The sequence below is a fragment of the Terrapene carolina genome, unplaced genomic scaffold (assembly GCF_002925995.2).
Source record: "Terrapene carolina triunguis isolate 2854851 unplaced genomic scaffold, T_m_triunguis-2.0 Scaffold131, whole genome shotgun sequence".
NCBI lineage: Eukaryota > Metazoa > Chordata > Testudines > Emydidae > Terrapene > Terrapene triunguis.
Window position 1 is genome coordinate 1,645,657 of NW_020664482.1, and position 27,000 is coordinate 1,672,656.

Consider the following 27,000-nt stretch of genomic DNA (forward strand, 5'->3'; position numbering starts at 1 on the left):
AGGTTTGGGGACTTGTTTTTTTAAGCAAATGATCGTGTTACTTGACAGCAAAAAACTCTTCCTAAAAGTTGATCTTCTGCCCAACCGCAGGTGCTTGTACCCGCTATCGCAGAACTCTGCTTTGGAAATATTGACTTCTCAAGAGATGTTTATAAGGCCTACCTCTTTTCATCTCCCCACTCATCATTCCCTTCTATTTTCTGCGATTTCTCAGGGTGTTTTCCTCGTTCCTTATACAGAATGAAAAAAAATTAAGAGTTTAGACATTAATGACCAAGATGTGTCATCTAATGTTTTCCACTTATTAAGTTACGTTACCTTAACATAAGAGATGAACGGTCCCATTTGTACATCTCCTTGTTCAGGAATAGCTGCATCTTCTGTGTTAGGGTCAATGTAATCATACACCTCCTGGTCTAGGGATGATTGATCAAGTTTGAAAAAAAGAAAATGTTAAACAGTTCTCTCAACCTAACGTTATTCCTAAGAGGTACTTGTGACAAAGTCAAATAGAACTAATACAGTGAGCTCTTGCTATATATCTAGACAAGATTTTCAAGAGATGGCTTTTTCTTTGTTGTATGTTTGTTGATCTTATATTTATAATTTTATTACAATGTTGCTTGAGTGTAAATGCACAGATCTAATACACCATCACATAATCTTGTGCAGTGCTTAACAAAAATTATCTGCACCTTAAACAATAGAGTGTTTCTGTGTACTAAAAAGATTAGGCATTACCTTTATGTGAGTCAAATTTACTTCCTATTAAATGATTGTCATTCCTTAACGTCTGTTCCCTCGTCGACTCTGATACCTGAGAGTGAAGGCTGATTGTGTCATCATCAGATGGCTGCAAAGAATAATCAGAATTAAAACATGTTTCCTACGAACAATCTAATTATGCTTCAGATGAATTTGCAAGTACATTTTTTAGCCTAGACTTAAATCTTCCCTTAGTCCCAGTTTTATAATTTTACCATATTCAATTTTAGTACTGCTGTTACTCAAACTGTAGTTGATTACACAAAGATTCATACAGCTACATAAGCAAGCTATTGGAAAAATAGGATAAAAACCCCAATTCCCTTATAGTTTTTAAATGTTGTTGATAATATGGCTAATATGTCAATCAATAGTCCCCATTAATAAACAACAGCCAATGCAAAGAAAAATACATTATACCTCAACTTATATTAAAACAGAAATGATTAGAAAAACAAAAGCAGCTCTCAAATTAATTGTTCCCTGTTTTAAAACATGATCTTGCATTTTCTATCTGAAAATGGCCAAACAAGCCACCACCGATTTGGTTCAGAGTTCAATTTTAAAAAAGCTTGGAGTAGGGTGACAGAGCACCATGCAACTAATTAGGGCTAAATATTCAGAGGGACATATAAATAATTTTAACATTTAGTATCATCATTCTATGCTTGACAGCAAGTTTCACCATCAGAAGTTGGTCCAATAAAAGATATTACCTCACCCACCTTGTCTGTCTAATATTCTGGGACCAACACAGCTACAACTACACTGTTTACAGTAAGTTTGTCGCACATTTTACTGAGTTCATTTAACTGCAATATGCATTACATTTAAGCTTTCTCAAGTTCTACAAAGCACATCTGAATGACAAAGAAATAAGCAATTTAGTGCAGCAAAATTATGCACAAGCTAAACAATAAACTGCCTCTGTAAATGAAGAAAAGAACTGTCCTTTCAACCCTCTTCTATCAACACAGAAAAATAAAAATATACAGTGAATAGTAAAAAAACCACTCACTTCAGTTGTAGACAATCTTTTATCCCCATTATCACTGCCAATGCCAGAGTCAGGACCATGATTTTTATTGGGATAAAAGTCTTCCATACTATAACAAAGAGAAGGCATTGCAGGTAAGACAAGATATCGCTTTTCTAAATGGTAAGTGAAAGGAAGCCACCATTTTCAAGCTGTTTCCCCCCATATCTCTATGGTTGCTGGGACAAAGGGTTTATTGCTTTCTTTTACACCTATCTGTGACACAAGACCCACTATAGAAATGTTAGTGTGCTGAGAGGCTATTTTAAAGAAGGATATCGGATAGAAATTTAAGGTTGAGAAGATCAATTGGGTTATCTCATCCAACTTCCCAAAAAATTCAGGATTGTTTCCCGAAGTCCATTCAAGCGCTGTGTGAATTTCAAGTGCAATATTCTGCACTAACCCCCCCCACAGGGACACTCATTCTGCACTAAGAGTTCCTTCTCGCAGTATAGCTTAATCCACTCTCAGTGCAGAATAAGAGTGTCCACATTGGGAGCTAGTTTAAAACAGCTATTCCAGGCTATTTCCCAGTGTAGACAAGCCCTTAGGTGTGGTATTGTGTCTGGTATCCAGCCTACATTCACATTTGTACATTTTCATCCCATTATGCTTTGTTAAGCCCCTTGGATAACTAACTTGTTCTTCTCTCGCAGAGGTTGAATGTTCCAGAGATCCCTGTCACAGCAAACAGCTTTTCTCTTTTATTCAGCACCAAGTCAACAAATACTGGCACAGGGTGTGGATGCAATTTTAAGTATATTGGCAAGGGTAAAGTCTTGTTCTGTAGGTAATAGAGTTTCCTAAAACAAGACTGGTTAAAGACTGTTGAGATCAGATAGTTCTGAAGCAGTTAACAGAAGTATCTTAATTGAGAAAGTCCAGCAAAATACATTGCACTTTTTACTTGATTTGAACTTTTCAGTTTGATTTCTCTTGTTTTTCTGAAACTTTGTAAGGTATTGCTCATTTTATAATTCCTTATAAATGTATACAGCTGGATCAGCATTGGAAGGCAGGCTTTCCATCTAGCAATACACTTCTATTTTGAGCAAGCTCAGAGGAATACAACTTCAATACTAGACTGTACTGTAGTAGTATGAAAAAGAAAAGCTGCCCATTTCAAAACACACATTCAAAATCCATCTTTATTCTAATTTCTGATGTACTCTACTACTGAAAATTTGAAAAAGTACAATTACTATTTGCTTTGTAGCAAAAGATGAAAAGAATGAAGAGATAATGTAATTGATATAATTCTTCTTTAAATCAGTTAATCAATTAACTTGTAATAATGATGCCTTAAAAGTAAATACAACTATTAAAATTACATGACCTTATTGTGAGAGTAGTTCTCTGTTATCCTAAACATTTATTTCATAGCAAACATTAAGTAGTTCTAAAGAAGAAAGGTAATACCTGTCTGTGAGTGGCTGGGATGGGATTCTTTTACCCAGTGATGGAAGATCTAAGGAATCTGGTTTTTTATCTATTCTGAGGCATTCTTGAATACTGAGGAATTTAAATATGTGAACTTTGCCCTTTAAACATATCTGTTAAGAAACACATGAAAAAATTAATTTAGATGCATGGCATATTTATAATATCATACATCAGACACTTTCTACATTTCAGAGTTGTTTTTATTTACTTTCTACTATTCAAATGAAAAAAAACTGGAGCTTTAGTAGTTTAGCAGTCGGGGTGGAAAAAAAAATCTAATTGTCCAGAAGCCCAAGACAAGCAGACCTGCTCTTTGGGTACATAAAAGTGCCAGGGCTGGCTGCCTGCCTGCAGAGTAAGGTCAGCAGAGAAGGCTGCCCGTGGTCTGAATGACATCAGGCACAGAGACAAGGTGGGTGACGTGATGTGTCTTATTGGACCAGCTTCTCTTGGTGAGAGACAAACTTTTGAGCTGTGTAAGCTTGTCTCTCTCACCAACAGAAGCTGGTCCAGTAAGAGGTATTACCTCAACCACCTTGTCACTAATATTCTGGGAGCAACATGGCTACAACAACACTGCATACATCAGACACAGAAGCATCTGAATACCAATCAGAGGGAAAGGTATCAGGGTGGCTGAAGCCGCAACAAAGGTAAATAAGACATCTCAGGGATCAGGGAGGAAAGGAGCTGAGTTTGGACATTTCTGATACATGCTGTATGAAACTCATAATACATATCAAACTAAGCCAGTATACGGGTTATAAACAAACAAAATTAAACTCCAACATTAATTTTCTTATGTCAAAGATGTTTCTAATAAGTACAACTCATACAACTATATTAAAGTAAATTTTATGATTATTTTCAAATGTCAGTAAGGGAAAAAACAAGTACTATGTAATACCCAGATAAAAACTAAGCTGACCTGGAGTCAAGGTTGTGTACGTATCAGTAATTTAACAGTAAAAAAAAAAAGTTACAGGGATGTAGCAATTATCTCCAAAACAAGCATCACAAGCCCAGGAATATTAGAATTAAACTTGAAAGAAATCCAAAGATGTTAAGGTATGGAAATGCAAAGATACCGCTGTTTGGGTGCCTTTAATCCACCCTGTAATGACGTTATTCAATAACTAATACAATTACCATGCAATTATGACTAGTGCAGGATATTGTTTGCAGTTTCAGATTAGATTAAACTGATTTTTAAGACATTTTGGGGGTGGACCTTGCTCATTATGTCTCTATAGGGCTGGGTTGAGGAAAAGATCAGCAACAGAAAGCAGGTGGAAAGAACAAGCAGAAACATGGATGCAGAGAAAGAAAGATGGCTGTGTGTGGGAGAAAGACGACTGACCCTAACATTCACACCTACAATTTTTCTCCTGGGTTAAATCTTTGGATGTTCATGACAATTTATCAGACTACCCCATAATATAATCAGCATTAGCCTGATTTTCAGAGGTTTATTCATAGGTTTTTTTTTTTATTTATTTTTTAATTAAAGGATAGAATGGACTATTACAATTATCTAGTCTGGCCTCCAGATTAACTAATGTAAAAGGTGGTATGAATGACTAACTACAAAATAATGTTTTGAGCAAAGGATTATGGGTCAAGAAATGCCCTTATGATATTTCCTTGTGCCACTGCCAGTTGGTTGGTAATTAACCTAACACATCTTACTCTTTCTTAAAATCCTGGAAAAGTTGAGAAAATGGAAGTTTTTTATACTAACCTGTGCCGGTGGTATCTGCATTGGATTGTTATCCAAAATTATTACTTGTAAATGACGTAATTTCCTGTAACAAACTGGGATCTCTGTAATTTTATTACAAGAAAAATCCAGCTTTACCAAGGGAAGGTCTCCCAATTCTGTTAAGGGGGAAAGAAAACAAAATTAGACACCCTAATATTTTGTGTAATTGACCTATTTCAACACGAGGATGGTGAGCAGCTTACCATCTGGCAACACATGGAGATTATTTCTTCTAATGTTTAATTCTCTAAGTGACTGGAGTTTTCCTATTTGCTGGGGAAGGACCTGAATCTCATTGCAGCTGATATCCTAAGTAAAAGATAATGAGTCAATGAGCTGAATAGCTCGATTGAAATTAAACAAAGGAAAAATTTCAGTGAAAGCTATTACAAAAACACGTTTTAAAGAACGATATCCTCATTCCTTTTTTCCCCTTTTCTTACCAAATTGAGAGCTGCTATAACCCAGCTCTCAGGAGAGTCTTTCCCAATCTGCAGCAACATTTGGTAGTGTGGGAGCCCAATCAAGGAGTCTAATCCAATGGACAAGGAAAGGCCACCTTGAGATTTGCACTGGACCCAATCAGGAGATCTGGATTTGATTCCCATCTGTCTTTTGTGTAACTGCAGACAGCTCACTTACATTCTGTACCTCTGCAAAATGGGGATAATAATTTTTCTTCTTCCCTATGTTACACAATCACCTGAGACCACTGGATCTAAAATGATGAGCCTCTACTGTAGCGGTTCCGAAACTGTGGGTTGCAACACCAAATGGGGTCACACCATCAGCAGAGGGGATGACGGCAATCCCTAGTGTGTGGAAAATGCCATTTTGTGCCACACAGCATAACCTTGCATGTACAGCGAGTGCAAGGTCACGATGCATGGAGTACACCATTTCACTCTACAAAATGGCATCCTCTGCATAGTGTGACCTCACACGCACCAGACATACAAGGTCACACTTTGCAGAGGGTGCCATTTTGTAGAGCATCCTCCATGCGGCATGACTTCACACATACGGAGCGTGTGAGGTCACGCTGTGCAGAAGATGCCATTTTGCTCTATAAAATGGCATCCTCCATGCTGTCTGTAGTCCCAGCAGGAAATACTTCATTAAGATAGGGTGGTGCTAGCAAAAAGTTTGGGAACCTGCTGCTCTACTGCCTCAGAAAAAAATATCATTCTGGTCTCACAAAGGCTGCTGCAGACTCATTAAACCTCTGTGGTTCAGCCACAGTGAATAAGCAGAGTTTACACCTACTTCTCACAGGTGTTGCAAGACTAAAGTAATGTTTGTTTAGGCATTCATGTAAGCGTGGGAAGGTAACTCTCAACAAGGCGGACAACACCATAAGGCAGGTGGTGAAGAAGTGGATGTACCTTCCCCAGAGGGCCAATAATGAACTGATAGACATCTTGCATAGGCAGGGTAGTGTCAACATCCTTTGAATGGTGATCTATGCAACACTGTGGTGATCACTCGCACATTCTGTCTTTTGACATACCAGGACACTATGGTGAGGAGCACTGCAGCCAGTGCTGTGCGTGATGTCAGCAGGAAGCGAATAGCTAGGGCCCCTTCCAGCCAAGACGTCGCCACGTACTTGAGTGGCTCCCTGGAAGGCGAATTTGGAACAGACTGGGGAGACACTGCTTCACTTTGGACTTGTACCCACAATGCTACACGATGGCTGCAGCAGCTTATTGGCTGCCTCTGGACATGGTATGAGGAACATCAGGAGCTGGGAGTCTTGGGGCCACAGATCAAGAACATTGAGCACACAGTCATTACTCCGACAGCAAGGACCATACTCAAGAGGACACTGAACGATGCCATCCGTTGGCAGTAAGTGGAAAACCTGAGATGGAAGTTGGACCAGGTCAAGGCTTTTGAGGTGGCTTTTGAGGTGACAAGCAAGTGGGATGCCAGCAACCACTTCCTCCCCAGGGACAGCTTCACCTGATTTGCCGACTGGAAATTCATCAACAGGGCTTGGCTCAATTGCATCCTGCTGAACGGAGTCACTGGGACAATCAATGTAGAAAGTTTGACTGTGCTAACGAGACACTACCCCAAATCTTGTGCAGCTGCAAACCCAACTTCAAAGCCTGCCAGCTGCGCCACACCACTATCCAAGACTACCTAATCAAGGCCATTTTACCAACCGTAGCAAAGGTTGCTGTGAACTCCACCGTCCTTGGAACAGAGAATCAACTGCGACTGGACATAGTCATTACTAATGAGGAACAGAAGATGGTCGTCATGGTGGATGACAGTTCCTTTTGAGAACAGAACCTTGACCTTCTGCGGTGCCAGAGCTCGAAAGCTGGAGAAATACACCCCCCTGGCTGATGCTTTGAGGGCCAGGGGTTACAAGGTTCAAACACATGGACTGATTGTGGGAGCCTGGGGCACCCGGGATCCTGGTAACAAGCGAGTGCTACTAGAATGTGGAATCAGTCAGCTCAGTGCCCGGCTAAAGCAGTGACTCACAGCATCAGACACCATCAGGTGATCAAGAGACATTTATTTAGACTAGAACATATCACCAGACATTGGCAATACCAGGAGAAATAAGCTACAGTGCCAATGAGAAGCAAAGACAGGAAAGTAGCTGAAATTCTTCTCTGGTGGACCGTATTTATTCATGGACAACCTACTTTACATTTTCAATTATTGAGGAACAATCTACACTCATTATTATATTTTCCACAAGCTACTCTTAGTATAACTTTCCATGAGTGCATCCGAAGAAGTGGGTTGTAGCCCACGAAAGCTTATGCTCTAATAAATTTGTTAGTCTCTAAGGTGCCACAAGTACTCCTGTTATTTTTGCGGATACAGACTAACACGGCTGCTACTCTGAAACCTTTCCATGAGTGATGTATCTGAGTATTTGGATACTGATATTTAAAATGTACTGCTAAATTTATTAACCCTAATTTGAGATATTGCAGATTATGTATTATATCCATTTTATGACTTTTTAAATCAAACTTGCTACTTTTGGACAATTTAACGTTATACTCTGATGAATAGAAACTTCTTTATTAACCAGTGTTTTAGATAATTTTAATAAAATACAGCCCAAGCCACGACTTCGAAGAGCGGTATACACAGCTGTTTTTAGAATGCTAGCACTAGCCCTGCTAGCTCAAGTCTGTCAACCTGGGCTGGGAGACTTGCTCCCCTGGCTTCAAAGCACTGTGTAAACATACCGTCAGAGAACTTCGCACAGTTTTGACTTGTCTTTCTTTGCCCTGTGCCAATCAGCTGTTAGCGCCAATCCTCTCCATCCCCCTCACTTCCCCCTTCCCTGTTAGCTTATCTCCTACGTAATTCCCTCCCTCCACCCCCACCAAAAAAATACAGGCAACAACATGATGTTTGCTGCCGTCATATTGTTCACTCTGCTTTTGTCTTATATCCCCTTCCCTGACCAGATGGGTGTCTTTATGCTGTAAGCTCTTTACGGCAGGGACGGTCTTCTACTCTGTACAGTGCTTAGCACAACGGGGCCCCACTCTTAGTCAGCCCTTTGCACTACCATAATAAACTACTAGTAATATCAAATGATACTTTTTTACCGCACTAATCAGTTATCTATACTGTAAATACACTGAACACTGGTGTACACAATTATACTCACCAACTCCATCAGGTCTCTTAACTTTCCAATGTCTTCTGGAAGGGATACCAGCTTATTATTACTGACAACCAAAACTTTAAGTGGCAGGTCAAACAGGTATTTTGGCAACGTTGCTAAAAGATTTCGACTAAAAAGGGAAAAAAAGATTACACTGAAATAGTCTCTTGAAGCTTGTATGAATTCCAAGAAAACATTCTCTCTGTTCCAATAGGTATTAAAGTACACAGCAATACCCCTCATTCAAATTTTAGCTGTTCCCCAGTGTGAATCACTTACATGAAAAAAGCCTGCCTTAGCCAAATAAATTCCATGTCCCCATTCAATTTGAATAAAATAGCCTTCTAGTGTAATGATTTAGTCTTCCAATAATATGATGTAAATCTAGGGAACAAGATGCAATTATAAAAACATTTCAACGTCTTGGCAGACCAGCCTGTACAAGTAATGTCAAGTGAAATGGACTCAAGATAAACAAGACAAAATAAGCAAACCCATTGACTTGTAAATTGAATCTCTGGGCTTGCCTACACTTGAAAAGCTACAGCAGAACAGCTGCACTTTAGAGTAGATATTACCTAGGCCAGGGGTTCTCAAACTGTGGGTGCTCGTGAGGTTATTACATGGGGGAGTCGCGAGTTGTCAACCTCCATCCTAAACCCTGCTTGCCTCCAGCATTTACAATGGTGTTAAATATATTAAAAAGTGTGTTTAATTTATTGGGGGGGTCACACTCAGAGGCTTGCTCTGTGAAAGGGGTTCTCCTGTCAGTGTAGGTAACTCCTCTCCCCAAGAGGCAGTACCAAGATTGATGGAAGATTGTCTACAAGTGAACTTAAATTGGCTTAAACTATGTCGCTCTGGGGGTGTGAATTTTTCTCACCCCTGAGCAACGTAGCTGGATTGATCTAATTTGCTAGTGTTAGGGCTTGTCTTCATTCCAACAGTAGAGAGTCTAGTTACTCCACTCCAGCTAGCCTAGCTCAAGAGAATGATCCACCACACTGTGAAACACTCAAGCTATACAGTGATTTTGACTAGCAACACAGAGGGAGAGTTGAGGGAGCTGTTTTGGGTAACCACAGACAGAGATAGAGCCTGCAGGAGTGTCTGAAAGCAGCTGAGTCCTTCCTCCTCTTCACCAAGCAAGGATACTCCCCAAGAGAAGTAAAGCACATCATGGAACAGGCCACCCAAATACCCCAAGAACCTGCTTCAATGCAGAAATAAAACCCCCTACTTAAATGTGCATTTGTTCTAGTCTTGTTTAAGGAGGTTTTTTCCTGCATCTTTTATCCCCAGAAGCAGAAAAGGATTGTGCTTTGCAGCCCTTTGCACAGGAAAAGAAAAACAGCGTAGGTCTCTCAGATGTCACTAGTGCTCTTTAAATCCTCCACAATACAGACCATTCTTACTCTGCAAATTTGCCAGTGCATAACTTCCTAAATATTCCTTCCTGTTTCAAATTTGGTCCTGTATTCTACATCTCCATAAGCTTCTGACTAAACTTCACTTGAAATTATGAGTTAAAAAAAAAAAAAAAAAAAGAGAGAGAGACAGGACATGGAGGGTGGAGGGGGGGGAAGCATTGGAGCTTTCAAGACATGATTAACAATTATTGTTCCTGAATCCACTCTATCAGTCAAGTCACCTCAAACTTGGCAAGAACAAAATGACCAATGGTCACAAATCCCATATGCAAAATGTATAGTGGAAGAGATTATTCCAGAAGATTTTAGGTGATCAGGGACCAAAATTTGGGCATATTGTAGAAAACAAGTCTCAACTGCGCATGGGAAGGTTACAGTTTTCCATAATGCCCCATACAATATTTATGTATACCGATAACACTTTATAAATAAGTCTTCCTGTAAAGCTGGTGTTTATTTCTTTTCCTTTGTCTCACAAGATCCTACTATTTGTTTTCAGTAATGCAGTCACCTCTCTCACTATTCATTTGTATGCTAAGTCAATAGAGCCTTCTGAACAGAATAATCCAGGTTCTATAGCCTATTTCCAACCTTCATAGACACTTACCTGTATAGCACCAGAAAGAAAGGAAACTTCCATTAGCTTCCCACATAGTTAGCTTCTGCAAATTACTGTTTGGAATATGGTAATACAGTCAACTCCTTCCCATGAAGGAAGAAGGAGCTATCTGACCTACAACCAAAGACAAACTATAGAATAACGTTTAACAAGCTGAGAAAAAGCAGGGAACTAAACTAATCAAGGTCTTGAGGAGGATGAATGCCATCTTTCCTGATGGTCTATATGTAATCCCTAGACATCAACAGGAAAAAAGAGTTACTCACCTAATATTAAGATATGTTAACATCTGCAGATTTTTGATGGTTTCAGGAATGGATTTGATGCAGTTGTGATACAAATTTAAAGTCTCAAGTGGTGCAAACAGCCAGACATCTGGAGGAATTTCAGTAAATCTGTTCTTTGAAAGATCTGAAAGGAAAAGATGGTTTTCTAAAAAGTCAAAAATTTCACCAAAATTGAAGAGATGCACAAGATAACTGCTGTCCTTGCCATGTTGCTGCAAGATTAGGTGTTTGATGTTTATAAGTATTTTGGTTTTTACTAGATGTTGCTGAACTTATCCATTCACCCTGTTAAACAGCATTATTTTAGCAGATTTATCATGCCTTTCATCTCAAGAAAACTGTCATGTCTTCCATTTAAGAAGTACTAATCAAACAGTTCAAAACAGAATAAAATCCAGACAAACTAATGCTAGGATTATTTTGGTGGGCAGAAGAGGGGTGTAGTTTCCACCACATTCAAGTCGCAATGGTGATAGTTCCAAATGATGGCTTGCATTTTGAAACCTAAGTGGTTGGAACAAATTTGAATACTACAGACTATACGAAAAAAGCTCCCATACCAATAAAAAGTTGCAACAATGAATTCATCAAGTCTAGGTTCTCAAATCAAGTGACAGAATCAGTTCATGTTGTCATCTTTGACAGGTGAGTACACTGGGTAGTTTTAATACACATCAATTTAAAAGTGTGATATGAACCCTGAATTCCAGAGGTAGCAATAAGGCTGCCATTTAGTCATGGAGGGCAGGGAAGTCACGGATTCCGTGACCTCCAAAGACCTCCGTGACTTCAGCCAGCGCCGGCTGGGAGCTGCAGGGTCCCCGGTCACCTGTGGAGGCATAGAACTGCGGGGTACCCGCTGCTCCCAGGTGGGAAGGGGGGGGGGAAGGACCCCTGCCGCTCCCGGCCATCCCGGGCAGCAAGGGGGGGCCCTGCTGCCTGGAGCCACCAGTGGAGGGGGCCCCTGGAGTTCCCAACCCACGGCAGATGCCCAGGCTCCCCATTTTGTTATGGATATTTTTAGTAAAAGTCAGGGACAGGTCACAGCTTCCATGAATTTTTTATTACTGCTCGTGACCTGTCGGTGACTGTTACTAAAAATATCCGTGACAAAAATCTTAGCCTTACTGATCAGTTAACCACCAAAAGTTTTTAAAAAAGATGTCAAGATCCATAGCACAATAGTATATATAATAAAGACAAGTGACTTCATTTGGATAGATCAGTAACCCCCTTTGAGTCCAGTCTCACTACCAACTGAGTGATTTAATATATGAGCAAAACCCATTCAGCTAATTAAGTCATGACAGGACAGTGAGTGGGTGGGCAAATATCCACACAGAAGCACAGAAATGGGAGACTGGAACGGACCTCAATAGGTCGCTTAGTCCAGTCCCTGGCACTGAGTCAAGTCTAAATATTATTCTAGACTATCCCTGACAGGTATTTGTCTAACCCGTTCTTCATAACCTCCAACAACAGAGATTCCACAACCTCCCTAGGAAATTTGTTTCAGTGCTTAGCTACACTTTCAATTACAAAGTTTTTCCTAATGTCTAACCTAAATCTCCTTTGCTGCAATTTAAGACCATTACTTCTTGCGCTGTTCTCAGTGGATGAGAACAATTTAACACTTCTTTATAACAATCTTTTACATACATAAAAACTATCACATCCCAGTCTTCTCTTTCCCAGACTAAACAAACTTAACTGCATGCATAAATGCATGATTTGTGTAACAAGCAGCAGTAACATCACATTAGAAGTAGACATCAACGTAAGGACCTTGCCACTCTCTAAGAACATTTGGATTTTTATGCCAATTTTCAGTAAAGATCAAAGTAAAATCCTGGCCCCACTGACTTCAATGGCCAAGATCTCAGCCCACATTTTTAGAACAAAATAGATCCCCGAACATTAGGGTTTAAATGAGCGGTGACAACCTTTGCATAAAATTTTAAGTATTAAAAAAGTAACTACTGTACCTATCTTTTCCAGTACAGATTTTTCATTCATGAATAATTTTTTTCTTTAAGAAAACGGGAAGACTGGGGAAGAGTCAGGCTTATGTATTTCTTTATACATTTGTGTAAGGCTTTTTCTTCAGGGAGTGGTTGAAGACTGTTCTTTACCTAAGCTGACAAGATGAGGTTAACAGCTTCTTCTCCCAAAATAATCCGTTACAATGAACAGTAAATTTACTTATGGGATTAATTCATTTGTTAATTATATTTAGGCTTGGAAGAATTAGATTTTTAAATTGGTAAAGATCATTTCACCCACACAACAGATGAAAAAAAAATATTTCCACTGATGACAAAGTAAGAAAAATGCTGCTTGAGAACACTGAGTTTAATTTAAGGATATTTATTTTTATATTTTGACATATGATGTTGACAATTTGTGTTTTAACTTTTTAAATCTCTAGATCTATGATCATTAAATAATTATAAGTAGTATTACAGCACTATCATTCTTCAGCGTTATCATCACATAGGTTAGATTTTTCCTCTTGCTGTTGAACAGGTCAATGAAAGATTTTTCCATTGGTTATGCACCCCTTTCATCATGTGGATAAAACACACACAAAAATCCTTAAAAACAAACAGATAGTCAAAATTATAAAATAAAATAAAATCTAGTTCTGCCAAGCCTACTTATATTAAATAAAATAGAGATTAAGGGCACACAATCTAGATAGACTACAGAGATGCAAATATCAGGGGGTAGCCGTGTTAGTCTGTATCCACAAAAACAACGAGGAGTCCAGTGGCACCTTAAAGACTAACAGATTTATTTGGGCATAAGCTTTCGTAGGTAAAAAACCCACTTCGGGCATAAGCTTTCGTGGGTAAAAAACCCACGAAAGCTTATGCCCAAATAAATCGGTTAGTATTTAAGGTGCCACCGGACTCCTCGTTTTTTTAGAGATGCAAATGTTAACCAGTACCTTTCAATACTATCATTTGTGTGTTATGTACTGCAAATGTAAAATTTTGAGAAAAATCTGAGAATCTAAATTCAAATATTTTGAAGTTACATAGTTTCCATAAAAATATGTACATTTCAGATTATATCTAAATTAATTTCTACATAGAATTCTGAACTAAACTACAAGGAAAATCGATGTGCTAACAGGTAAGCATTTACTTTTTTCAGTCTTTGTGGTAAGACTTTAGAAGGTTCTGAGGCTACAACACTTATGCGTGTGAGCAACTTAACTTACACGATTAGTACTATTGAAATCAATGGGGAAATTCAGGTAAGTAAAGTTACAAGTATTTATGCACCTAACTAGGAGCAGGCCTTAAGGCCTTGCTTACTCTACAAAGTTTTGTTGGCAAAAGTTATGCCACTTTAATTAAAACCGCTATTGCATGTCCACACTAGTTTCTTGTGTCGGCAGAGTGCATCCACTCTAACAGCTCTTGCATTGACAGAGAGCAGTGCACTGTGGTAGCTATCCCACTGTGCAACTGGCCACAAGGTGCTTTGGGAAGGATTACAGTTTGCAATGCCTCATGGGGCAGATACAGTGTCACATGATGCAGGTTTCTCAATCCCATTGTTCCAGGGCACCCTAGTAGGTTGTCCACTGCTTTTTCAACTGAAGCGTGTGGTGGGAAGGGAGAGGAGATGGTGTGTCTGGGGTGGGGAAGACAGCAGGCTGACCGACCTATCCTGAGGCATGGGGAGAGGGACACCCCCCCCACACTTAACCCCTGGCTCTGCTCGGCACAGCAGTCTCGCCCCAAGCTGCCCGCTCTGCCTGTCTGCTTATGGTTCTGTAGCTCTCCGCGCTGAGGAATGTCAAAGCAGCGCAGCACAGCCTTCCCTCCCCCCCACCCCCCCCTTGCAGCAGCAGTCTGCCTGCCGCTGGGTTCCTAGTGCAGGGCTGAACAGGCGCATTCCAATGATTTGCTCTTTGTTCCCCAAACACAGCAGCACTCTCAGCTGTCAGATACCTCCAGGGGCTTTGAAAGGGGAAGGGTGCATGCTTGCAGAGCAGCAGAGATCAAAACAGGCATTGTGGGATGCTGGCGGAAGCCAGATCTGTCAACAAAACAAACAGCAGTGTCTACACTGACGCTCTGTCGCTTTAACTTTGCCGCAAAAGGTTTTATGCCTCTCACTGAGGTGGTTTTATTTTGTCACCAAAACAGCAGTTTTGCCACCAAAAGTAGGTTTGTAGTGTGTATACCTTCCCCGTTTTGTCGGAAAAAGCTGCCTTTTGCCAGCAAAACTTTTTAGTGTAGACAAGGCCTAAAGCTACATCAATACTACACAGCTTTTAATGACACAGCCGTGCTGCTACAAACATGCTGCTAAAAGGCGCGCAGTGTAGCCGCTGTTTGTCAGCAAGAGAAAGCTCCCCTGCCAACAAAGCACTGTTTACACTGGCGCTTTTCCTTGACAAAACTTTTGTCTTGGGGTGTATGTGGGTTTTTTTGTTTTTGTTTTAAAACATTTCTGGATGACAAAAGTTGTGTCGTTCACTTGCTAGTCGTAGACAAAGCCTAAGACCGTATTTCAGAGGGATAAGAGGAACACTTATTTTTCTGCCTCACAGTGAATTGCTGTGATTTTTTGCTAGGTACCACTATGTGGCTGCATGATAGGTAGTTCAATCACTTGCACAAATAATTCTAATAATTAAATGCTGTTGATATGCTGTAAATCTATCTTGCGATAATGTGCACCCACAGCTTATTATGTATTATGTCTTATATTCATGACAGTTTTTGTAGATTAATTTGAATATTGTGGGCTAGTTCTCCTTTCAGAAACACTTAGCTTCTAGTGACTTCAAGGGAAATTTTATGTGCGTGTATTAGAGACCCAGATTTGTTCCTTTATTCAAAATAAGTGTAGAAAGGTCTCAAAGATAATAGTTAAAACTGCATTTCAAACTTACCCTAGATAAAGACTTGCTTTTGCAAGCAAAATCTTTTAGATAAAAAAATTGCAATTTAAAGTGGTTTATTATTGTAATTTAATGGAATTAAAACTAAATCTATATAATTAAGAAAGAATGCATCTTGTCACCATAACCCTAATTAACAAAATTTTCTGCGTCCAAGATGCTTTGATTTTTAAAAACCAGCAGAAAATGGAAGATTCTCCCTACTTGAAACTGGGTTTCTGTAGCAAAGCTATTGAAAGTCTAGTAGAAAGAAAATCACTGGTCTATTCAAATATACAAGACAGTGACCCAGTCATTGGATTACAAAAATTTTATTCCCCAGCCAACTATAATCCCTGTACATGCTGCATATTGTGCTTCAAATTGGATTCTTCCTTAGCTTTTTTACATGCAGGAGAACCTCAGAGTTACGAACACCAGAGTTACAAATTGACCAGTCAACCACACACCTCATTTGGAACTGGAAGTACGCAATCAGGCAGCTGCAGAGACCAAAAAAAGCTAAACAGTACAGTACTGTGTTAAACGTAAATTACTAAAAAAAAAGTAGGAAAAGTTTTTAAAAAATATTTGACAAGATAAGGAAATTGTTTCTGTCATTTAAATTAAGATGGCTAAAAGCAGCATTTGTCTTCTGCATAGTAAAGTTTCAAAGCCGTATTTTATCAATGTTTCGTTGTAAACTTTTGAATGAACAACCATAAAGTTTTGTTCAGAGTTACAAACATCTATTCCCAAGGTGTTTGTAACTCTGAGGCTCTACTGTATACTTATGAAATAAACTTCAACCTTGAATTATCTTTAGTATCTGGGTCGGAAAATAAAGCAGGAGTGGACAGGGCCCAGGAATCCTGATCAGAATCCAGAGTAAATCTTCTCAAGAAAGTGTTCATTACTGCCTGAAACCCCCATCCTTTTGTGACTGAGAGCCTGTGTTTTAGAGAGCCTACAAAGGAAGAACTTTTCCTTCTTCTGGGGCTGATCCCAAGAGGTGTTGGGCACTCAATTCCCATTGAAGTCGGTGAGGGGTTTACAAAAGTTTAATATCTTTCAGCATCAGGCCCATGGAGAGATATGAGGAAAATGGAATGCTGAGAACTGTGGCAACCCATCCCCACACAGGCATCTAGCATAGGATGGCTCATGGGAGTTTCCCTAGGTTGGAAGGGAAAAGTGTTGTGGCCCTTCAAAGCCCCAGTACATGAGGATCTTCTGAGCACCCCTATGTTATTGAGAGAGAGAGAGGAAGTGCTAGAAAACAGAAGTCGGTAGGGCCATTCAGAAGAAAAAGTGAGAGTGAGAGAGAGAATATATAAATAATAATAATAAAAGTGAGATGGATTATTTACATTCTCTGTTTCCTGATGCTGTCACATCCCCCTGCCCTCCAGAAGATCATAACCTTCCAAACCAATTTCCCCCTCCACACACTGAACTTCCTTCCAAATTCCTTCTGTCTCATTTGTCCTCCTCTTTCACTCCCATTCATCTGCCTTCCATCCTCCCCAGTTTCTAGATTTTTAAGGCTTCTTTCCCCTTCTTTAATTCCAGCTTCTGAACCATCTCCTCCCGCTTTTCCACGCCCCGTCCTCAACCCCATGAACTGTTGCAGACAAATCAAGGGCAATAAAATATTGTTTAAAACAAGGTTAAGGTTTAATCCAGACGCTTTTACACCACAGCTACTGACTAATCCGAGGCATTTTAAATTAATTAAATGCAGAAAACTGCAGTATAAAATTACAGTGCAACTGTTACAGGCATGCAGGCATATAAATACATTTTGCCACCACTGATGTTCAGACAGGTACACTTGTGATAATTGTCAAAAGGAGGTTATGTGCCAAAATGCAGTATTGCATGTGGAAATAAGCTCAACTATGTGCAGCTCTCAGAATGCTTTTCATACACTTTGTAGACCTTTATTGCCATATATATTGTATCTTGCAGTTTAAGAAATTTCATGTCTCAAATAAAGAATCTGAAAGAACAGATTTATATGTTCAAACATGATTTAACACTAAGGACGGTTTCAAGCAAAAGCAGATTAACACTGGTTAATACTGTCCAAACCCACGTTTCCTTCCCTGTTTGAAATATACCATTTATTATTACTTCACTAGAAAATCTGTAGCTGTCCAAAACCTGGGCAGTGCAAGAGCTCAGTGGTTTGAGCATTGGCCTGCTAAACACAGGGTTGTGAGTTCAATCCTTGAGGGGGCCACTTAGGGATCTGGGGCAAAAATCAGTACTTGGTCCTGCTAGTGAAGGCAGGGGGCTGGACTCGATGACCTTTCGGGGTCCCTTCCAGCTCTTTGAGATAGGTATCTCTCCATATAAACACAAATGTTATCTGCCTCATTGACAATCAGCAGAGAAAATGTGTTTTGGTGAAGTCATATCATGCAAAAGGGAAATAAAGGCACTAAAATCCCCACATATATTCCACTATAAATTACCATATACACAGGCCCTTTGAGAAAGGGCATTTTTCAGTGCAATCTATATAGTTTAATACTTTAAAGGCAGTGACTTTTTTCTAAGTATGTTTAATTCTTTTGGTACCTAGCCAGCTGTTAAAGACAGACACTGAATTGTAATGCATAAAGATTATAATAATCATCAATAGGAAAAGTTCTATGGTACACATTGTATAAAAGAAAAAAACGACTCCATTAGCAAAGGAAAATTATATGTGACATAAAAACATTAAGTTTGTGCTCCCTCAGCTGACTTTACAACTGGTGCTTACACAGTACAATGTTTCCATACCTGGGCAGGCGTCATTCCAGACTTGCAAAATTCTAATCACCCAGGTCAGTTACTTTGAGGAGTGAGAAAACTAATATATTTTTCCATAGCATATATCCTTGTCATCATGCTAAAGGGTGAGAGATTATATTTTGTGCTGTTCCTGGTAAACTTTCAGGTAGTTTTGCAAACCTGCATTATGTGATACAATCAAAAGTCTCTGGCATGGTAATGTGTTAGATTAGATTAGTTTATTATTAATCCTTGGACTACTACTAGTTATGTCAATAGAAAAAGAATGAGAGTAAAATAGAACTTTTAATGTAAATAGATAAGTAGTAATCTGGCATCTTTTCAATTTATATTCTACCAAATATGCTACACATTTCACTCTGAATACATAGCAAAGCACTTCTGTTTCCTCCCCTTCCAAACTAAATAATACTTCTATAAGGTTCTGGAAGAATATCATCATTAATACACATAAGATCTCAAACTTTGGAGAGACACTACAGAGCGATTCCAAAACCTTCCACTTGCAGTTCAGGTCTGACCACACAATGCATACGGCCATCTCAGTGTACAGGTAATTTTCTCCAAGTACTGAGAGGGGCACCTTATACGTGGAATAATAAGATATCACAATCTAATTACCCTTCACACAGTGCATATGCAATCACTAGACAGAGCAATGGTGTTGAATCAACTACATGCAGGCAAATATTAGGCTCATTAAATATAACACTCCAAATACATAATGTAATTACATGCTCTACCTATTATTCCTGTCTCATATAAAGGCAAATATCCAGTCACTCCCTTTTCCTCTTTTCAAACACTAGGGCAAGTGTCATGAGGAAAAATCACAAAGGCGGTGGGGGGGGGGGGGGGGGAAAAGACCTCAATAAACTCAAGCTCTGCATCTTCCTTGACAGAGCTGCAATAGCGGAAGCAATGGTGGAATCCATAATGTAGACATGGCTCAGGCACTGACAGCTGTGTCATTTAGCCCTACCGATAACCAGGCCTGAGCTACACTGCAGCTTTCACCTTTACAGCCAACAGTGGATGTGTCCCACTCTAGCCTGTGTAGACAAAGCACGGGAGACTGCACAGCATGTATGTGCACAGCACAGAAAAATGTCTAGTGTTTCAGAGCAACATTCCTCCCCATATATACATCTACACACACTTCCCTCAGGAGCCACAAAGGCTGAAACACTGCAACATCTGCTATCACCATGATAGACATTTAACCAGACAACATATTGTTGGAAACCAAGTGCATTTGAGCCATCAACAAGAGAGCTTCTTTTGTCAGAGAGCATCCTCAAAAATAACAGACAAAGCTTAAGCACGAAGGCCTCGTATTCAGAGGATGCTAATGTGGACCCAGTAACTTGAAAAACCTCTACTGCTATTAAGTGTCAGGGTCACCTATAGGCCATATGCTAATGCAAAAAAAAAAAAAAAAAAATAAAGACTGTTCCACTATTATCTTTCTGTTATATGGACTGATGCAGCAGCTGCTCTGCGTGTGTGTCAACACCCACTAAATTCAAAGGGATTCCCATTCATGGAAGGGCTGCAGCATTGCCCCCCCATCCACGAATGCAGAAGTGAACACAGACACAAGATTGCTGCGACCATCACCAATTTGTTACTGTACAATTCTTGTGGGTAAAGTGTTTGTATTTTGTTTTTCGTGCAGTGTGGCAAGTGAGTGTATTTAAGGCTTTGATTTTATTAGCAAGCGTAGTCCTATAGTACAATGTTCTATAGCTAAAATGGTGGAATAATTATAGCATGTCAGTGAGATGAGCCGTTATAGTTTAAAGAGATTTTTGGTTTCCTGACATATGCAAAATAGGAGTGCTTATCTCACAGAAGCTCTCCTACTTCTTAAGCTCTTGAGAATTCTCAATACAAGCAGGAGAATTCAAGCTTTTCATGGTTCCCTTCTTGGTTCCAAACCTACAAATCACAAGGGATAGTTTTTGAAAACCATGTAAATGAAAGCGGAATATGTAGGGGTTGAAGGAAATCAAGATTGCAATAGCTGGATTTAAGTCCAAACACACTTTTGTAAAAAAAAAATAATAATAAAAAAAATTACTGGATTTCCTTACGAAGAATGTCAGTTTAAGTTTCTTTAATTATATTACTTTAACTGGAAAGAATTCCTTTCAGATTTGTTGTGTACTTTAATATACACAATCATCTGGAACAAGTCAGATGACTAAGTGAGGTGCTACTTAAACACCATCTCAAAGTGTGCTAGTTACACATTGTTGATTAAATTTTCCAACCAAGGATCAACACCATGAAACATGTATTATTCCCATTTTACAGACATCCCACTCTCACTCCAGAAGCACCACACCTCAACCACAGTTTCATCTTCCCATTTTACGGAAACAGCATATCTTGCCTTGAGGTAAACATGGGAACAATGGTCTGGTCCTGTACTTGAGACGGGCCCCTACTATGCAGGCTACAGTTAACTTGCACATCAGATCCCCACCATAGGTCTTTTCTGCTGGACCACAGTAATCAGTCATTCAAAAAATCATCTAATAATATGATCAATCCCACTGTTCCTGGAATGCATCAAATTTTAATAAATGTATAAGCAGAAAACAGAGTGGGATTTCATACATAGTTTTTAAGATGACTGTCTCTATGGGCTCAATACTGCAAGGTGCTTAGCACACTAGCATGATCCAGCAAAGCACTTAAGCACATGCATAGCTTTAACCACGTGAGTAGTCCACATGTCTTCCATGCTAGATAGCATCACACCGTGCAAGATCAAGCCCTGTAAGAAGCTGTGATTCTTCTAAGTAGCGGGATGAAGAATTAAAACAAAAATGAGAATCCTCTCTCTCATAGCTCAGCATCCAATCATTGCAGACTAAAGGTTCCTCGGCAGGGTTATCCAGGACTTTTTCTAAGCTTTTATTCCATTATTTCGGCTGTTGTAAAAGAGGTACAAATACCTATATAACCCTTGCCAGATATCCAGAGACTCCCACTGTCAGTTATTTCCCCCCTATTATTATGCCCTATAAAAAGAAAGGAGGATAAATCTCAGAAGTGCTGGTCAGCTAGAGCAACGGGGGAGGAGGGGGGGAAAACACCTGCAACAATAGCAACATGTAGTTTGTGTCTAACGTCATTCTTTAGTATGATTAGTAATAATAATAGAAAAAGAGCCGTGCCCATACCACTCAGAAAAGTGCCAAGTTTCTGAAGAATTTAAAGTGCTATTAACACATCTTTTAGGCCTCTGATCAACATTTCTTTAGAAACTGGCTGTTTGTGTTATACTCTGTAATAGTAAACCAGGGAATTAACAAACACAGTCTACTCCAAACCAGGATAGTTGTTTCTGCAGAAGAGATCCATTTCTGCTGCTCATTCCCAAACTGAAGCCGTAATCATCTTTTTGTGACGTCAATCATTTCCACAGTAACCAACTTCAGTGTCAGAGGATATGATTTCAATCTGGAAAGAGGAAGTAGATCTTTTCTTGTCACTGAGGAATAGAGGCCCTGTTTTTATGCAATTGTCTTTTTTTTAAAAGGAATGACATAAGTAAATTGTGAATAAAACCACCATTCTCCAAGGGAAAAAATGTGGTTGATGAGAGGTCAGCAGACATTTAAAGACAAGACTCAATCTATTGTCCTTAAACTGAATCAGTCCATAAGTCATATACAGATATAGATATATCTATAAGTATGCATTTAGAATAGCAAGACATGTCCATGGGCACATCTGCCTTAAGAAGAATCATTAGAGGTCTTTATGAATTTATATTGTAGCATTAATCAAACAAGTATTTATAAAACCAATACAGAAGATTAGTGGTAAACAGTTCAATGACTTTAGCTAAAAGTAGTTCACAGATTAATGGTAGAAAACAGCTCAATGACTTTAGCTAAAAGGAGTTCACAGATTAGTCTGTCATCAGCTTACCAAAATGGAAATAAACCCCATCCCATTACACACTTTTTTTTAAAAGTACTTTACAGCTGCATCAGGATCTATTACAAGAAAGAAATATAGAGTAGAGAGAAGCTAGTAAGTGAAAGAAGGTTTTAAAATAACAAAAGACAACACATAATATGTTGCTACTTTAAAACTGTATTCTAAGGGGAGCTGGCAAAGACTCCTGTATTTAGGCTAACACATTCCACTGTGAAAGTGTTTGCTCTTGCCGCTTCCCTTCCTTTGTTTTTCCTAGTGGCTTTAGGTTAGATGTAAAGACTAAGTCAGAACTAACTAACTTGACATTTACTGCTCGTACAAGGGTAGTGAACAATGCATGTTCTATTCTTTTCTCCTCTCCTTTGTCTGTCTTGTCTATTTGGATTGGAAGATCTTTGGGGCAGGAACTGTCTTACGCTTGTGTTTGTACAGTGCCTAGCACAATGAATCCCATTCGACCCCTAACCACCACCATAACATGATAAAATAGCAGCAACAACCAACAATTCTAGAATAATCAGATGATTATATCAACAGACTTGCCAATTTAGTTCTTAGTAATACACTTTTAAAAACTGAACATTTGCTCCAGGTTCAATTAAGATTATTAGCTTTAAATTAATGTCATCATCCCCACCAATATGAGTCTGGCTGATCGGCAGGTACAAAAAACCCATCTAAGGAATAACATGATTTCACAGAATACAATTAATCCTCAACCAACGGCAAGACATGAGCTAGCTAATGACACTTATTTCTTGAAGGTGCACAGGTATTTCAGAAGCTGTTTTTTCATTAAATGTGAAATAAGTACAATGAATATTTAAAGGTAGGTAAGGATGTTTTAGTTACTCTGTGCTTCTCTATTTATACCTACTGTAGAGCCATCAACATCATAGCTTATTTAATCACTAAATGCACAGCAGATAGCCCAAACATCAACTACTGTATTTGCAGCTGCATTCTTCCTTTCTCATCCATTCAACCCCACACAACAACCAGATATACAGAGGTTATCACAAACTAAGATCATCAGGTTTTACTGGATAGGATGCTTAAATTTTCATCTATTCCAGGGGTAGGCAACCTGCCGCACGCGTGCCAAAGGCGGGACACGAGCTGATTTTCAGTGGCACTCAACACTGCCCGGGTCCTGGCCACAGGTCTCAGTGACTCTGCATTTTAATTTAATTTTAAATGAAGCACCTTAAACATTTTTAAAACCTTATTTACTTTACATACAATAGTTTAGTTATATATGATAGACTTATAGAAAGAGACCACCAAAAACGTTAAACTGTATTACTGGTACATGAAACCTTAGATTAGAATGAATAAATGAAGACTCGGCACACCACTTCTGAAAGGTTGCCGACCCCTGATCTATTCCTTTATTTCAAGATTTGAGAAGGCAGTGTGGTCTAGTGGAAAGACCACTGGACTGAGACCAAGGAGACCAGGGTTCTACTGCTGGCTTACCCAAGGTTGCCTAGCAGGCCAGTGGCTAAGTCACTTCGCCTCTCTATGCCTCAGTTTATCCACCTGTAAAATGAGGATAATGATACTGCTCTCCTTTGAGATACTCATGAAAAGCACTATATAAGAGCTATTATATAAAATATATACTCACGTGCGTCTGACGAAGTGGGTATTCACCCACGAAAACTTATGCTCCAATACTTCTGTTAGTCTATAAGGTGCCACAGGACTCTTTGTCGCTTAATATATATACTCATACTCCCTGACTAAACTGACATTGTTCCATTAACACTACATTATGTAAAAATAATTTTAAAGCGAGTGCAAAACTATTTAAAGTACAACAGCCTGTACAGTGCATTCTAACGATCCAAAATTTTCAAATATTTCACCATGCCAAAACAACTGAACTGCAAGTTCAAATTGTGCCCCCACCCCTCCACTTCAGAAACAGGTTCGACAGGACTGAAAAACCAGGGGCCAAATCCAAGCAATAGTGCTCTACAAACATACCACATAACCATGCAGCTGTTTTACGTATGACTGCAATAGAAACAATAACTACCTCAGATTGAATGAGTCGTGACACAGCTTTTAAGGTCATCACAATGCAAAATGCAGTCACCTAGTGACTGCATTGCCTGAGGAACTGCAGTTAAATGATTCAAAGCCAAGTGGAATTTAAGAGTTAGTCCTCTCCAAGGAGACCTGTGAGGGCCTTTTGACATCAAGTATATGGGAAAAGGCCTTCTCAAGATGGGTATGCAGTTATGGGGAAAACTGTTGCCAATGCAATACTCTTATTAAGGCAGAACTCAGATGAGTACACTGCACCACTTTATCCTTAGAGCATGTGGTATAAAGTTGATCAGATATTAGTGCCTGAATTTCAGTTACTCTATGAAATTAAGTCACACCGTCAAGGAAAATATTCTTCCAGATAAGGAATTTGGTGTCAGAGGTACTGAGTGGCTAAGATGAGCCACCATTTTCTTTGTCAAGACCACACTGATATTCCTCAACATGGGGAGCTTCTTAAGTTCACAGTGTCAGGTCCTGAATAAACCAGACACATTGGTCAACCTTCTATTCATTCATAACAACTAGAAATACCTGCCATATGGCCCCAGATGGAGTTAATCTAAGTGAGATGAAAGCAGTTAAGCAATGTGTACGGCAGGCAAAACGTTCCACATGGGCCTACAGCATAAGCCTTTTCAACTAAAGGCTGTAAACCCTTGTTTTCTGGTAGGCTGCTTCCAAGAGGCCAGGAAGCCTTAAAGACTTGCTCAAATGCACAATGCCTACAGAGCGCTAACTTCTCTGAAGCCAGGCTGTCAAATAACTTCATCTCACAGTAAATTTTCCTTTCAGTTTGATATTTAGGGATGCTAAATTATTTCCACTACCTTCATCGACTGTTTTCAAAAATTTAAACGTAAGTGCTAATTTTGAAACTGGAAACCATGTAACTAATGTGAACAGGACTTCATTCTTAGTGTCTCCAAAAAACAGCTTCGCTGCTCTTTAGATGAATACATTTAAACAGAACACTATCCAAATTGAAAAAAAATAATAAAAAGGTAATTTGACAGGTACCGTCTGGAAAAACTAGTTATACGTGAAAGGCCTTTAAAATTCATTGTTTACAGGCTCCCTAAATAAATCATTTGTTCTAAAAGAACAAAAGATACTGTCAGTTCATAAAATACCTTGTGGTATGTAAATTACTAACTGGCACATTTGTGCTGAATTAAAATATACAGGGTATGATTACTACACTAATACATGTAAAACAGAATTTGAAAAGCATCAGCTGGTGGGGCTTTGATAGTATTTTTTAAAAAATGATTCAGTGATATCACTTTGACTTGCCCTGATAATCTCAAGTATTTGAAAAAAAATTTTTAATAAGGCTTGAATATTGAATTGAGATTTGTTGAAATAGGCCACTGAAGCAAAATACTAAGGAATCAGTGCAACTAGCAGGCGAGAAGAAGCAACTTTTACTCTTACCTGTGCAATCTGGAGGCTATTCAAACACTTCTAGAATTTATACCCTGCCCAATCTGTTCATGTTGAGTTATTTATCAGGCATTGTAATAAAGGAAGATTTGAAGAACACATTTTATTTCTAGTCTTCTACAGAAGACCGTTAATGAAAGACTGACATTGCATTTTCACCTTTATCCAACCAAACTGGCTTTTTTCAGGAAATGTCTATCTTCAATCATAAAACAGGGAAAGAAAGAAAATAAGAACTGTTCAACTGCCAATTCATAGAAACTTTACTACTGAGACAAATGTCTAATGCTCTGCCCACGTTAAATTTTACAAATTCCGGAGAATAAAAGATTTCACTGGTGAAATTTTAACTTTACTAATGAAGAGACAGGATTATAGGAAGAAAGGTCTCACAGCTACAGTAATATTGCACAACTACGTGAGATAATTTAGATGAGATGTCAACTTAGGTTAGACTTTCTACTGGAACTAAATGCTTTTGAGTTTGTTAATGGTGCCTTCTTCAGTTATTTCTTAAATAAAAACAACCTATTATAAGTTCTGTTGATATTAAAACATATTAATGTTAGTCAAAGTACATTTAATATGAGGAGGCTTTAAAATTTTACCAATCACTCATTTTGCACAGATAAGTGACTTCAACTGCCATCTCATTGGGCAATGCTTTTAAACAAAGACCAAGCCCCAGATGCCAGGAAGAGTAGGTGCTATCTTTTGGAAAAGCATCTGCTAAGGTCTCAAATTTGAACCCCTTTTTCCTCAAACACGTCATTTGGCTGCTAGAAGGGAAGACTGACCACTTTCTCTCACCAACCCCAGAGTCTCAGGGCT

The 27,000-nt window shown here is 39.0% G+C and overlaps 1 protein-coding gene across 2 annotated transcripts in view; it reads right to left on the minus strand.

Moving 5' to 3' along the window:
• The window catches only part of LRCH2 (leucine rich repeats and calponin homology domain containing 2), an 82,626-nt gene that overhangs the window by 33,355 nt on the left and 22,271 nt on the right, over positions 1–27,000 (minus strand). For both annotated transcript variants that reach the window (XM_029911860.1, XM_029911861.1), the window contains exons 2-10: positions 10,977–11,121; positions 8,665–8,791; positions 5,213–5,318; positions 4,989–5,125; positions 3,224–3,357; positions 1,784–1,871; positions 742–853; positions 319–416; positions 163–230 (exon numbers count right to left, since the gene is read on the minus strand). In XM_029911860.1, coding sequence (XP_029767720.1) covers positions 163–230; positions 319–416; positions 742–853; positions 1,784–1,871; positions 3,224–3,357; positions 4,989–5,125; positions 5,213–5,318; positions 8,665–8,791; positions 10,977–10,999 — 893 coding nt within the window. In that variant the 5' untranslated portion in view covers positions 11,000–11,121. The remainder of the gene's footprint in view (positions 1–162; positions 231–318; positions 417–741; positions 854–1,783; positions 1,872–3,223; positions 3,358–4,988; positions 5,126–5,212; positions 5,319–8,664; positions 8,792–10,976; positions 11,122–27,000) is intronic.